The 16,443-nt window shown below is 38.6% G+C and overlaps 1 protein-coding gene across 3 annotated transcripts in view; it reads left to right on the top strand.

Moving 5' to 3' along the window:
* Positions 1-16,443, top strand: part of RRBP1 (ribosome binding protein 1) — a 55,035-nt gene that overhangs the window by 16,009 nt on the left and 22,583 nt on the right. For all 3 annotated transcript variants that reach the window (XM_075203799.1, XM_075203801.1, XM_075203800.1), the window contains exons 3-8: positions 7,127-7,275; positions 7,960-8,082; positions 8,752-8,904; positions 10,520-10,638; positions 12,805-12,958; positions 15,992-16,130. In XM_075203799.1, the coding sequence (XP_075059900.1) occupies positions 7,127-7,275; positions 7,960-8,082; positions 8,752-8,904; positions 10,520-10,638; positions 12,805-12,958; positions 15,992-16,130 (837 nt within the window). The remainder of the gene's footprint in view (positions 1-7,126; positions 7,276-7,959; positions 8,083-8,751; positions 8,905-10,519; positions 10,639-12,804; positions 12,959-15,991; positions 16,131-16,443) is intronic.

Raw genomic sequence — 16,443 nt, 5'->3', positions numbered from 1 at the left:
ACAATTTTTCAGCATATGTAGAGGACTTTATACAATTCTCTTCCACTGAAAAGAAGTCTTTAGATCCAGGTAATGTTAGATGCACCCTGTCTAACCTATGGTGACTATTATTATTATTATTATTATTATTATTATTATTATCTTTGACTTATAAGGCGCCACAAAGGGTCCACAGCGCCGTACATACAAACACAGGTGACGGGGTAAAGCAAATCAGGTTATTTCTGGGACAGATAGTGAAAGGGATGGTAGAAATCAGCGAGAAGAAAGCCGAAGCTTAAGAAAACAGGGAAACCAGGGCTAGGGAAGCAGGCCAAGAGGTACAGAGGGTGATGGAAAAGTAGAAGGAGCACACAAGGAAGAGGGCCAGGCTCATGAGAGCTTTTAAGCAAGTAATTATATGAGTGACATAAACTGAGACTTGGTTGTTTTTTTATTAATGTGAAATGACTTTACACAAGAGCAACTAAGTTTTACATTTTATCTTTCATTTTAATTCCTGGATGCAATATATCTGCCTACTGCACTCTATAGTTGCTGTGAAATCAGCATGTTGATATGACTGGCCAAATCCTAAGGGTTCAGCCAGATTTGATCTTGCTAAATACCCATAATATCTAGCCGAATCCTTCTTTGTCTTCATAATACAAAAAGAACGAGTTCTAAGGTTGATATAATTTTAGTTTGGCAATGAAATGGCAGTTTCCACTCAATTATCTAAATATTTACACTTGTTAATATAATAGTTTTTGTGCCGAATAACCTGCACCCATTTGATTTACAGATAAATAACCTGATAATTAAGATATATTTTCCCTAAGAGGGATTTTGGTAGTCAATAAAGACTGAAGATTCTGTCATTACCTCTGCTGTAGAAGAGGTATACAAACTATTGCAATATAACCTGCCTTATCTTTTTTTAAATAAATGCCTCTTACCTCTCAAGCACACATTGGCTATTAGTGATACGCAGTGTTGTGCCAGTAATGAATTGCTGATTTCTGTAGTGTGCTCAAGGCTTCTTGTGCAGTGAGTGGTTCGAATATCATATGGGAAACGATGAATTGCCAGAGGCTTTAATTACTGTACAGAGGCATTGTCTGGAACACATTAACTTTATTGATAACCAGGAAATTGTATCCTTTTGCTTTCTAGTGATGAGATGAGACAGATAGAAAGCAAAGAAAGATAATGCAATACACCACATTGGCCATTATTCAGGTGATCCGGCAGTAAAGTGTATGCGCCTACTTTGTGTATGACTTTTTTTGTTTTTTTTCTTCTTGAATTACTGATCATTGCCTGTTTTGTTTGAACTGGCAAAGCCGTTGCAAGCCAGTACATCTTTAAAACTGGTGGTGCAGCACGGTGGATCAGTGGCTAGCACTTCTGCCTCACAGCGCTGGGATCATGAGTTTGAGGAGTTGGAGTTTGTATGTTCTCCCCGTGTTTGCGTGGGTTTACTCCATGTGCTCTGGTTTCCTCCCAGATGCCAAAAACATACTTGTAGGCTAATTGGCTGCAGACCAAATTAACCGTAGTCTCTGTCTGTGTGTGTGTGTGTTAGGGAATTTATACTGTAAGCTCCAATGGGGCAGGGACTGATGTGAATGAGATCTCTGTACAGCGCTGCAGAATTGATGGCGCCATATAAATGATAACGATGAACTGATGCAGGGGTAATGGAAAAATGTGGCTTTTCAGAATAAGTTATAGAAAAGGTGGATTTGAGTTCATAGAGCATGATCGTTTTTAGATTTTTTTCCATGCACTATTTCATGGTTGTGAGCACAGACTTATACAGCCATATATGACAATTTACCATAGTTGCCAACAACCCAAATTGTAAAATTGAGTCAAATTAGGTCATGACCCAGATCTACCTACTCCCTACCTACTACCTAATCCACTGCTCCCTACATCTCCAACCTTATCTCCATTCACGCTCCATCCCGCCCTCTGCGTACGGCTAACGACCGCCGCCTCTCCTCCCCCCTGGTTACCTCCTCCCATGCTCGCATCCAAGACTTCTCCCGCGCTACCCACCTCCACTGAAACCAGCTCCCCCGCTCCATCAGAACTTCCCCCAACTTGTCCAGCTTCAAACGGGCCTTAAAAACCCACCTTTTCCTTAAAGCCCTCCAGTCCCCCACCTAATTGTCCTCCTCCCAGTCTCCGCCTACCCCCCTCCCACTCCTGCCCTCCCTCCTGTCCCCCTCTTACCTCCCTCCTTTTTTTTCTCCTCTCCCCCCCCTCTCCGTCTCAGCCTCCGTTCTCCCCATTCCATCCTCCTACCTTTGCGTCTCTGTCCGTTTTACCCTCCCCTTAGATTGTACGCTCCGTCGAGCAGGGCCTCCTTTCCCTCTGTTCTCCACCACCTTAACTCTGCTCTCCAGCTCCTTGTCTCTTCCGTGAGGTCCTCCTGCCCTTCTACCCCGCTGGGGGCTCTCACCTCTCATCTAGCTGTACATTGAGCTTCTGAGTTACTGTGCTTTTTGTTAACTGTACCGTGCTGTCTCATCCTGTATCGTGTTTCTGTCTGTCCCTGTACGGCGCTACGGATACCTAGTGGCGCCCTATAAATAAAAATTAATAATAATAATAAATACCCAAAACTCAACCAAAATGAACCACACCCATTTTCGATGAGGTTGCATCAATTTTCACACAGCACCGTTTTGATTCCAAAACCCAGGAATGTCTGGAAAACTAATATCACACTGGTGTCCTGGTTTTAATATTAAATAAAAATGGGAGCCCTATCCCTATATACCATCAGTTTGTATATAGCTCTATTGACTATTTTTCATGGGAGATGATGCTTGTCGTCTGGATATGTGCATTATATGTGGCCCTGGATGGATGGGAACCTGACATAACTGCAAAATAAGTGAGCAGATCTTCTCTTATGCTGAAGCAAGGGACCACAGTGTCCTGCCCTAACCAAAGGAAAAGCTATTTATGTAAAGAATTACACCTTTTAACTTGATCTATTTGCAGTTCATTTGGGTCTATATTTGCACTATGATAATTAGATTTGATTAGATTGGTCCCTTAAGGGAACTGTGACCTCTTTGACATTGGAGGGATTCAGAAAAACAATTCTGAGTGATGGCTTAATACATATAATAAAACACATGAAAAGAGCGCATCACACTGACATGTGCTTTGTAGCAGAACACTCAGTAGAGGGCAAGTACCGCTCGCTGACTACTTCTTATATAAATCATTTTTAAAATAATATGACAAACGCAGAGTTCCTGGAACAAAATAACTTAAATTGTTATTAACAATGTTTTTGTCCCTGTATTTCCTGGATGATTGGTGCGCAGCAGTGTGTTCAAGTACAAGTTTTCAAGCATAAGCTAGACAATAATGCAGTGTTGGCCAGTCTGCAAAAACATAAAAGCCTTTCATTATAGAAAAGGCCAAGCAAGATGTGATGTGGAGTGTAATATTTTCAACATTGTAATTACCTAGCAACTATTTTTACTGCTTCTTGCTACAGGTCCTATATCAACCTATGTGCGAGGTTCATTTTTTTACTTACCTTGTCAGCTCAAGCAAAATAAGCACAATCCCATCTAGTCAAAACATTCAATTGTGCTGCCAGACAGACAGCTTTTATATTTCATGACCGAGTTTGTCATCACACCAACAATTTACCCATTAATATGGATTTCTCTTTTTATTTCAAATGATGAGATTTTTTTAGTTTTGTTTTGTTTAAGCGTTTCAGTAATGCAATAATTCATAGAAACGTAGAATTTAACAGCAGAAAAGAAGGGACATGTTTGCCCTTTTACTGCAGGAGTCCCTACCACAACTACTAGGAGACTCTTCCATGTATCACCCTTTGTACAACTAAGTTTTCCCTTCTGTTACATTTCAGTTTAATGTTATAGTGTGTTCTGTTGTATCTGTGAGCTTTGATGCTGCCTGCGGACATGTTTGTGTTTTTTTTTTCCCTTCATCTCTGCTCACTAATAAAATTGTATCTATCGAATTATAAAGTTGGTACTGTTTAAATGGCACTTTTTCTTTGCCTGTGGTAAGCCCTGGCAAGATTAGAGTATGTAGACAGCAATAGCAAATGTGTCACATTTCTATAATCAGCACATGGAATGATGCAGACTTTGGAACCTTGAAGGGTCTTCACCAAGCTAAGTTCCAGGAGGGGGATTTGCACTCGCCCATTTAGATACTTCCTTATAAATCAGTGATGGACAACCCAATATACTTCAAGGACAACATGTGCAGCCCTCCTACCTCCAAAAGGCCGCACATTAACCTTAATTTCAAAACAACTTCGGCACACCTCATCACTGATCCCAAAATGTATCCACCTACCTACAGTTACCTGCACAGCCGAGCCCCCAGAGGAAGGAGGCAGAGAATGTAGTCCAGAATGACTACACTAACACCTCCTCTTCCTCTGATTGCTGGAGTGAATAGAACTACTACTGGCTGCCATGCACTGTACTTATTGTGCCTTGGCAAAAGGGCACCATCTAAACGATTCTTGACTGCTTATTCCATATACTTTTAAAATGTATAAAAGTGTATTCTTGGAGTACTGAGAAGATGACTTTCAGAAACCTTTTATACAATTTTCACAAATAATGAAACGTGCAGCTTTGTTCTATTGTCTACATAGTTAGAAACAGGTGGAAATGACCCTTTACCAGTTTTAATACAAGTATTTATGATGAAATACTTTTGAGTAGTAGCATTTTAGTGATGAAAAGAAACACAAATTTCTCAAGGGATGATTATACTTTGTACAGATGGGTAACTATGAACATAAGGACACTAAATTCTATGTGTTTTACTAGTGTTTTTAAATGCAAAACAAAAGAACACTGAAATGTAACAGGAACCCTTTAGTAGTGAGTGATACAACATATATTGAAATTGGTACGCATAAGGTAATAAGGTAAATCTGGTTTAGAAACCTATAACAAAAACAACATCGGAGACAAACCATACAGGGCTAAAGGTAGTGATTTCAGAGCCTGTGATAGAGGGGTGATTGTTGGAGCTCATTGTCAGGAGCTATGCTTTGTGGCAATCGGAATTTATTTCACTTGTTTTAGGGGCATTTTATTATACACAATGTTTGATCACAGCTGCTGAGCTCCCCGTCCCTGCTATGAAATAAGTGCCGTTTATTATTTCTCAGGGGCATTGTTGCCAGGGACCTCTTGCTACAGTGCTTATGTATCTAAGGACGTCATATGTGGTGCACTACAACCCCCATCATGATGTTCACTTAAAACATCATACTATTGCATTGCATTATATTTATTATAAATATACTTACATATTATAAGAAATAACGCTCTCTTCCACCATACAGAATAATCTTTGTTTTCTAGCAGGCCAGTGGGAATATTGTCGGGGACAAATCTTTAAAATCTGGCGACTACACTGGGGTGCTTAGGAACTATTAAAACATTTTTGGACAGTGCGACGGCTATCGGGATGGTCTGACATCTGAAAAGCCGGTTGCACAATATTCTCTGGAAGAGAGATAAATCAGTGACACATGTTAGGTCACTGGAATGCTGCAATACTTGTCTCATCCACAAGGTTCAGGACAGAACTTAGCCTAGAGATATTTCACAACCTGCTATGCAACTAAAACCTTTTAACCTGAAATGGGATCTCCTGGCCAATAAATTAAAATTCATTGAATTAAGCAATATTAATTGGTACGTCTCTATTCCCTAGAATTTTTTCAACAAGGAATTATTTAAACCGTATTGCCCATTTTTCCACTGCTAACAACAATTGCGTATTTATTTCTATGAAACATTTAGGGACTTGCATATGTGCCCATCCAGATTCTCATTGTCATGATATTTCTAGTGCAGCTTCAAACCTTATAATAAGCATCTTGTACATAGCTCCACTATATTAAATACGCCACTCAGAGATTTATTTCAGCACACTTGACTAAGGGAATGTATATAGAAATGGTTTATATTCGCTTTTACAATAACTCTTTATCCAAACATTAGAGAATATTGTATTCTGCAAATCAATCCTCAATTATACATGGCATGAATTGTAAAGTTGTCAAAAGTGACAGTTCTGTGACGGTATAAAGACTGGACTAAGTGCTTTTATATAGGTCACAGATCTCCAAGGTGAATTTTAATATCTGTAATGTTAGAGATAGGGGATTGTTGTTCCTTATAATACACTTATTTTCTTAATAAACAATGAAGTATTTACACCAGAACTCCGTCTTTACAGGACTTATACATGTATTGCCTTAACATGTGTATTATATACAGATTTCCAATTGCTCACATTAATGGCAGCTGTGCTGTTGGTCAAATATTTGTGGCTTCACCATACATTAAAATTTGAGCAGAGAATGTTTTGTAGGCTTTTTTTTAGCTACAGGAATTCTTAAAAACATTTTGTTTGCAAACTGTTTCCATATAATATCACTTTACAAAACCTGCAACAATGAAATGTTACTTGTTTTGTATAGTCTTAATACAGAAGTGGAAGTGTGATATTGAGCAATTGACCCAATATCGCACTTTGTAAACTGACCAGGAGGCAATAGTAATCCCATTATCGGACATGGTGATAAATGTGGTTGGAAGATGACCGGTATCAGCCTTTGTGAGGTCATCTTCAGATGGTGCTAACAGCAGGTTGCCCATTACTCCGTCGCAGCCCTGGACACTCAGATCTCATTCTGTGTGGCCATGCTGGACAGTGATCATGGGGTAAATGTATCAAGCTGAGAGTTTTCCAGCGGGTTTGAAAAACCAATCAGATTCTAGCTATCATTTATTTAATACATTCTACAAAATGATAGCTAGAATCTGATTGGTTGCTATAGGCAACATTTCCACTTTTCAAACCCGACGGAAAAGTCTTAGCTTGATACATTTACCCCCCTGTCTCTTAGCTCTCAGGAAAAAATATAATTTTTGTATATTCTTTACTTTTTTCTTTTTTAAAAGAAAACTGAACCTCCAGCACTTAGCTATCATGGATCGGATATAAGACTATGCTGTTCTTCAGCTCGTGATTGGCTTTGTGTACGAACATCAGAGTATAACTCTGACAGTGACCTTCATGTCTGTCTTGTATTTTGCAGTTGCTAATGAATTGGATGGTGCTCTTTTCCTGCCGTACAAGACGCTTGTTTCCACCATCAGCAGTATGACTTTCAGCGAAGGAGAAGCGCAGAAGCTTATTGAAATATTAACTGAGAAAAATGGCATCAAGCAAGACACATGGCACACAGTACTAGAACTTTGTTATTTTCTACATTGACAAGTACAATTAATGACTTAAAAAAGATTGTGCTTTGTGTGATTTTAGAGCCCTCTTAGAAAGATAACATTATGACATGCCTATTTTTTTCTTGATGTGTAGCCTACCCTTTTATTAGTGACAAATCGGCTGACACCACTGTTTGTAGGTAGCTAGAACACTTTAAAGGGTATATTTACTAAACTTTTGGCTTGAAAAAGTGGAAATGTTGCCTATATCAACCAATCAGATTCTAGTTATCATTTATTTAGTACATTCTACAAATTGACAGGTAGAAGCTGATTGGTTGCTATAGGCAACATCTCCACTTTTTCAAACCAGCAGTTTAGTAAATCTAGCCCTAAGAGTTCAAAACGGATTATATTACTGGAGCAGTCAGTGTGCAGTATTACATGACTATTTTATTGTATGTTTTGTACTCTGTGGCATGAAACTTTTGGCACTTTAAATTTATAATGTTTTTGTAAGTTAGAACAGTTTTTGATAGTGTTGTTTTGCAAAATAATGCTAACAATACAGAATAACTGTGCCTAAAAGTGAAAAAGTTGTATATGAACAGGGATTACCCTTTTTAGTATTGTTTTGTTGAAGGACACAATATCTCAGAGCGATATAGGTTAATTGTTTTTTTTTTTTTTTAAATCATATTTTCAGGCCACTCAGAAGGGAGATCCAGTTACAGCTCTAAAACGGCAGCTGGAAGAGAAAGAAAAATTACTGTCAGCGGAACAAGAAGATGCAGCGGCTGCTAAAAATAGACTACGTGAAATGAATAAGGTGATTCATTGTGTGGCCTTGGAACACCTAACAAACTGCATAATCACAAATCGCTTTAATGATGAGAGCAATAAACCAAGAAACGTGCTCACAAATATATATGCAAATGTTTTGAACAGTCATCAGAACATAAAAAATGTTTGAGTTAAGGCAGTAAGTGTGGGATAGGCCCTGTTTCACACCATAGACTTTCAGTCTACAAACAGATACATTTATTGTATTAAGCCTTTTAGGCCCCTATTTACTAATGTCCGCATTTTATGAAAGATAGTTTTCAATCCTCGTCGCATAGATAAGGATTGAGCTATATTTCATATTTATTAAAACACCTACACAGGAACAGCAGTTCCGAAAAACTGCTGTTCCTCCGAAGTAAAAAACAAAACTTGCGTATCACTGCCTCTTCTCATGCATTCTGGATTGCGATCTTGTTTCCTCATTACAATCCCTGTGTGCATGAGCCGACCGAAAACCTCGGGCATGGGCAGAGAGACCTTTACTGTACAGCATTGACTGACGAACCTGAGTCATGTGACCGGGAGTGATCATATGATCCCTACACACCTGCGCTGTATCTTCTTTGTCTGCAGGATTTTTGAGAGTCTGAACTTCTCGTTATCTGTATATAGAAAACTAGCTGTTCCATTTTTTCTTTATATTACGTTGCAGGAATTGGCAGCTGAGAAAGCCAAGATAAATAGCGTTGAATCCAAGGCCAAGGAACAGATACTGTCCCGGGACCAGGAGATTAATGCATTGCAAGCCCGAATGCAGGCCAGTTACAAGGATCATGTAACTGAGATCCAGCAGCTACAAGGAAAGGTAAAGTACTGTGTAAAATGTAAAAGGTGATGTGTATTATGTGTAACACGGAATCAAAAACAGTGGAACTTTCTATGGAATCAATAAGCAGTTTGCTTACACAAGTCCAGCAGGCCACTCAATGTTCACTTTAATTTTAAACATATCCACTGTGCTATAAACTTGTAAGCCTGTGTATAGTGTAGTGTACTGGTTATTTGGGAGTAAGCTATAGTCTATGACCACATGCACCCTAGTGGTTATTTCTTATCTCATAAACGCCACCCATCCTTCCATGGTGACTGCCAACTGCAGTAAAACAGTAACGACAATCTAGTCCTTATAATATTGTTAATCCAGATGGACTCTAAATTCTGTAAATATATTTATTCTAGGAGAGCTATCGCAAAAATATTATTTTTTTTATATCGAAAAAATACTAAATATTTGAATTTGGTCATAATTGATTTTCATAAATTAAAAAAAGAGACTTTGGAATAAACCCCTATGCTCAGCAGACACATCAAACCTCTTTTTAATTAGTACAAGGCAGCTGCTGGTGGCAGATTTTAATATACCTGTTATTGGGTGGGATTTTATACCAGTCTTATCAGAATTCTTAAAAATAGGTAGGCATAATGTGTGTGCTGACCATAGGATGATATGAAATAATGACTAAATTCAAATACTTATTATTTTGCTGTAATTTGTTTGTTTTTTACATTTAATTTTTGATTTCTTTTTAATAATTTACAATGACTAAATTCTGAACTGTCTGGGGAAAACCTAGCAGTCATAGTCTTCTTTCTTTTTACCTGTTTACTGTTTTGAAAATAGTAAGTTTCATTTCATGCTTTTCCCCAACCCGTTTACAATCTTGGGTGTGGTTGAAAGAAGTTGAAAAATGTTATTCAGTGTCTAAATATAGATAAGAGTGCGTATGACAGGTGTATATCATATTTTGTTATGGGTCACCCATTAAAAATATTATTTAAATTATTGCTATGTATAGGAAAACATTTTAAATAAAAAATATTTAGATAAAGAACTGTTATTTTATTACAGTAAAAATGTTGTTTCCGTCTCCATTTCTGAATTGAAAGCCAACACACAAGGGTTTATACAATTTAAAAAACGCAATTTGCGTCCCTTGATAAATCGGGTCCATTATATTTAAAATAAATAAATAAATTTGCATCACATTTGCTTGCGTAAATTAATTTTGTTGCCCATCTCAAAATTTTATACATATTATTACAACACTATTATTTATAAGCGCTTGCACAATGAATTGTGCTGTCTGCCACAGGGTTTATAAATTCAGTTTTGTAGAAAGGTCTACTGTTGACAAGCTGTAGTTCATACTGTTGATACCTCATTCAAAATCTTTTTTTAATCCTCAATCTTCTTTACCACTCATATTATTTCTATAAATACACAGTATTCTGTTTTCTTTCATTCTTCAGTAAAGATTTTGTTTCCGTGACTGCCATGTGTGCACAGACTTTGTACAATAACATATTCAGGGCAATTCTTATATTTGTGAGCACTCAGAAATAGCTTCTTGGTTTTTGTTTTGGTTTTCGTTTTTTTGTTATGTCACCCATTTATGTTTCTTTATTGTTTTTAAAAACAGATTCGGACTCTGCAAGATGAGCTTGAAAATGGCCCCAAAGCACAACTTGCTCGTTTGCAGCAGGAGAATTCTATTCTAAGGGATGCACTAAACCAAGCAACCAGCCAAACTGAGAGCAAGTAAGTTTAAGCTATATGCATAAGCTATTGTCATCACTTACTAAACGGTATGGAGATTAGTGTTTCCTTGCTGGCAATATGCTATTGCAGTACTGGCTATACTAAATTTTGTTATCCTATTTTATACTGAATCACACATTTGTTTTGCCAGCATAATATACCCAAAGCCAGGGGCGGATTGGGAACTTAAAGTGGCCCTGGAAAAAATTATTGAAGTGGCCTCATGTCGGCGGGACCAAAATAACTGTAGGTGGGGCCAACACAAAAAGTAGGCGGGATTTAGAACTACAGGAATTTGGTTGTAGTAAAATTTAGGAAAACCTAGACGTGATGACTTTACACACAGTGAGTCACCTCTAAAGCCATGCAGGGCAAATGTATAGTATAGTATAGGTAGCCCCCTAATAGTATAGTATAGGTAGCCCCCCTTAGTATAGTATAGATTGCCCCCCTTAGTATAGTATAGTATAGGTAGCCCCCCTTAGTATAGTATAGTATAGGTAACCCACCTTAGTATAGTGTAGGCAGCCCCCTTAGTATAGTTTAGGCAGCCCCCTTAGTATAGTTTAGGCAGCCCCCTTAGTATAGTTTAGGCAGCCCCCTTAGTATAGTATAGGCAGCCACCTCTTAGTATAGTATAGGCAGCCACCTCTTAGTATAGTATAGGTAGCCCCCCTTAGTATAGCATAGTATAGGTAGTCCCCCTTAGTATAGTATAGGTAACCCACCTTAGTATAGTGTAGGCAGCCCCCCTTAGTATAGTGTAGGCAGCCCCCCTTAGTATAGTGTAGGCAGCCCCCCTTAGTATAGTGTAGGCAGCCCCCCTTAGTATAGTATAGGCAGCCACCTCTTAGTATAGTTTAGGTAGCCCCCCTTAGTATAGTATAGTATAGGTAGCCCCCCTTAGTATAGTATAGGTAGCCCCCCTTAGTATAGTATAGATTGCCCCCCTTAGTATAGTATAGGTAACCCACCTTAGTATAGTATAGGCAGCCCCCCTTAGTATAGTATAGGCAGCCCCCCTTAGTATAGTATAGGCAGCCACCTCTTAGTATAGTATAGGTAGCCCCCCCTTAGTATAGCATAGTATAGGTAGTCCCCCTTAGTATAGTATAGGATCCCCCCTTAGTATAGTATAGTATAGTATACGAAGCCCCCCTCACTTACCTCCAGTTGCTCTGAGCAGCGTCTCTTCTCACGTCAGGCAGACAGGAAGTGAAGTCACCGAACAGCACCATGGGAGCCTAGCAATTGGCTGCCTGTTGCTGCCCACTGAACACCAATATTTTAGATTGCTTTCCTGTACCTGCCTCCACCCGCCGCATCTAAACGCGCCCCTTCCCCCTGGGAAAATCTGAGGTGGCCTCGTTAGGCCATCGGCCTACCGGGAAACTTCCCTGTAAGGTCTATGGCCAATCCGCCCCTGCCCAAAGCCAAAATTGCACAGCACTGTACCGAGTATATACTATTACACACACTAGGGCACATTTTTATCAGCAGCCCACGCAAACACGGGATGACTATAAAACTCCACACCGATAGGGCCCTGCCTGGAATCAAAGCCATGGCTCCAGCACTGCGTAACAGCAATCCTAACCACACATGTTGTAGTTTCTTGCTCTTGAATATGAATGTCTGTTTCAAACTTCCCTTGTGTTCCTTTGAGTTATAATAGAAACCATCCTTATAATGGCACATATGCACATTACCATTCTGTGGGATGCAGGTGTGAGTAACAGTAGAGGGGATTACAGGCAGTGTTCTTTTTCAGGACAAATTCATGTTATTTGTCCTCTTTGTGACATTCTACTAAAGAATGAATTCATTAGGTTTAATGTGTATAGAGATAATAATTACATGTTTTATTTTTTACATACAGCCCCCTTTACTCACCACTTTCATGCTGTTGTATATCTTCTCCATTAGTCTTCCATGTCCTCAGCCATATTTGCGATTAGAATCATTCCCTTTAATTCCCTTCCACATCTTCCGCATTACCAAATGCCATCTGTTTGTATTTCTACCATAGTCTATCTCCTCTGTGAGCTCATCTTACAAAGCCTCATTCTTTTTTCTTACTCTTAACCCTCATCACTCATTTCTTCAATTGTATTCTATATAATACTTCAGTGCCATTTACATGACCGTAACATGCTGCCCTTTTAGGCAGAATGCTGAGCTGGCTAAGCTTCGTCAGGAATGCAGCAAACTATCCAAAGAGCTCACTGAAAAGTCAGATGCTCTCCAACAAGAAGAGCAACGGCGTAAGAGTCTGGATGGAAAAATCACTGGGTATGAGAAACAGGTCTCCCAACTGCAGGTAAGACCAGCATAAAACCTTCTCTGTGTGAAGTCCAAGGCAGAATGCCCTGATACCTAGTGGTCTATACTGATATAGTTTCAAATTGGTTTAGACAAAGGGAGGGGGTGCTGCAGTGAGGTAATTAGGAAAATGCTCTTAAAAATGTCTTTGATGGGATAACTATACAATTTTACACCATATTGTATTAAAAGTGTTTAATTTGGATAAAAATGGTCAATTTATGTCTTTTTTAATCATGCTTTCTTAAGAAAATTGACACTTTTGAGATGTTTCTAAGCCACTTGTGCTCATTACCATAAGATGTGGCAGAAATAATTGCTGTACAACATTATAGGTTATAGAATACAAAGAAGACTAATTCTACAAAAAAATAACAATTTGTAAGCGAGTGACATCATAATTAAAGATCGCACCACGTGCAAGGAACCTTTATAATCTTGTTGGATGCCTTCTTTTTGTGTGTTCAACATAAATATATGACTGTATTTGATGCAGAGATTATAGCTCAATATTGTCTTCATCAAACCTTCCACAGCATTGCAGTTTGGTAGTAGACTTAAAGCGGCTTAAAAATAGCTATCAAAAAACCATCCCACTTTAATACTAAGTCCACAAACACCACCATGTACATAAACATACAGCTCCAGGATACCCTCCAGGTCTCCATAGATGCTGAATGACATTCTTCTTTACTGACATATGGAAAATGTTCCTGAACAATGCGGCCATTATCTAGATAAGTTTCCAGCCCCTCCAAAAGGAAATGTGAAATAAAAGTATCTTTGGGAGAAGAATCATCATAAAGGGCTAAACCCTGGTAAACAAAGCCAAGATTTATACTCTGTAGACCAGGATCACATGGTGACCTCAATTGACTTAAACAGGGGAGGATTTTTGCAAGAATACAGTCTGAATATATGCTAAGCCGATTGCCAACAGTCTTGTTTCTCTTATTCCCAATCTCATCCACCCTGACCAGGTGGGGTTTGTGTTGGGGCGACAGGCACACATTCACTACTGATGGGGAAGGTTCTGCGCTCCAGTGTCCATTAGTTTCCATTATCCACTCACTCCTGCCCCAGTGGCCTCACCTATACATACCTGTCTCAAGGTTCTATGCCAGTGTCTGCTCTGGTCACATGGCTACGGTTGCTGCAATGTCAATGTATCTACTGTGGTACAAATTGTTATGTTGTAAAAATCAATATTCAGAAATAAAAAGAATACAGTTCGAGTACAAAGCTGGTAACTGTAACTACTCCGTATCTAACAGGGCCAACAAAGTGCACAGAATGCATATGTTACAGGCCCTTTACAGGCTCATCGTGAGCCAGAACAAGTGAAAAATTTGGCAAAAGTGTATGCAAATTAGGACTTCTCACCAAGGGCTTCTTTAGGGTCAACAAGATGTCCTCCGTGTATAGAACAGTCTTGTATTCTCTACGATGCAGCTGTTGTTTGTTTTCAATTTGTACATTTTATTATTTTTTTACATTGTCAAGCTTAAAACAGTCATTGCTAGTTGTAAAAGTTTTTTAAATAGCATTGAAGTAATGGAAAATTGAGAAATGTGCAAAATGGACTAAAAACATAACGGATGAATTTGCCAACAAACAAACACACACATATCTCTATCTATCTTTATGTTTGTTTGTTGGCAAATTTCTTCGACAGCCCTGCACCGATTGAGATGAAACCAATGAGAGGTGGTCCAGTTGGGTCCTGGCCAGGCATTAGGGGGGGGGGGGGTTAGGGTCCCGCTGATGTACACTGGGCAGAACTTTGACCCGGGGAGCCTGTTCTGAGCCTTCCACTGGATGGATTTGGATGGTATTCAATATAAAAACAAACACGACACTGGGCAGCCACCTCATGGGTATGTTGGAAGAGCTGCTAAGCTGCTAATTATTTTTAAAATATTGACCGTTACATCCAACTCATTGATAACTAAGGGGAAGATTTAAACACAGGCAGCGCCGAGTACTTTAGCTAGTTTACTATAAACAGCATGGTTACATTAGCAGCACTATGAAGACACAGTTTCCACTAACAAGTTATTACAATAAATATAATATAATATAGTGTTCTTGTATTTACTGCTTTAGCCATTTAATGAGGTAACATTTATTGATATACATGACCATTATATATCTTGTATATTTACCCAAATATGTAGCTCATCTACTTAATACATTTGTTTCCCGTGTTTACCTATCTTTTTATCTCTTTCACTGTACCTGAAATTATTTGCACTTGTCTTATTATATTTGTCATGTTTTGGAAAAACTAAAGAAATATAATTTATAGCTTTGGGTTACATGTTTCAAACCTTCTAAAAAGAAAGTGGTGGTGTTGCCCATAGCAACCATTGCGATTCTCTACTATAATTTTTTAGAATGTCCACGATGGGCAACCCAATATACTTCAAGTGTCGCCCTCCAACCTCCATAAGGGCCACATTTTATCTTTAACGGAACACTTACATGCCCACCTGCTCCAAAATTCCACCACACACCACTCAGTGGGGCTCTTTTGGAGCAAATAACAGATCTATCGCAAAATGCTCCCATGGGTATTCCAAAACTCCCCCTCACCTCTTGCAGACAATAAGTGAGGTCAGCAAGTTGGGGTCCTCAGATGAAGGCTCGCCAGGCCGCCTGCTGCCCACCACTGACGTGCATCTACACAGCTAGATAGCTAGAATCTGATTGGTTGCTATGAGCAAAACCTCCACTTTTATTTTTTAGAAGGTTTGATAAATCTTCCCCTTAGTATTTCTTATTCCTCAGTGTTTTTAAAATTGTTAATCATACTTGTTGTTTATCTAACAACTCATTACCTTCACATAACTTGGAAAACTACATAAAAATGGGATTTTTTTTATGTTTTAGAATGAGTTGTAAAAATAAGAGATGCTATTTTTCTATTCACTACATTTCAATCATATGCTGGAGATTTAAATCTTTCAATTTGAGTATTGCATTTTATGCATGCTTTCTATGTGCTTTATTTTCTTATTGTTGTTTTTAGAGTGTACAACAGGAGAGTGAAACCACATTACAAAAGCGATTGGATGAAATGAGTGAAGAACTGCGCAGGTCTCAGAACAGTTACAAAACTCTCCTTGCAGACTCCGAAAAGACCAAAGGAGAGCAGAAGAACTTGGCAGGTGAGGGAACAATCTGTTTTTTTTTTAGACTTCACAATATTAAATAAACAACTTTTTATGGGATACTCCACTTATTACTATAAATAACATAAATGTGTTGTCCCTCCAGCAACCATTCCTTTTCTGTATAAATGGTTATAATCATATGTTCTTGTACTGTTTTATGTATGATTGATTGCACCAACTATCCGCCACTGCACAGTTTTGTGGCGCCTTATAAATAATGTTGATGCATTAGGAAACTGCTAGAATTCAGAGCACACTTGAGGGAGTCCATTTATATGTATTTTCTCTATGAACTAATATAGGAAAC

This window comes from Mixophyes fleayi, chromosome 3, assembly GCF_038048845.1.
Source record: "Mixophyes fleayi isolate aMixFle1 chromosome 3, aMixFle1.hap1, whole genome shotgun sequence".
Taxonomy (NCBI): domain Eukaryota; kingdom Metazoa; phylum Chordata; class Amphibia; order Anura; family Limnodynastidae; genus Mixophyes; species Mixophyes fleayi.
The sequence above is the reverse complement of the archived record's forward strand: the minus strand, read 5'-3'. Positions and strand labels throughout refer to the sequence as shown.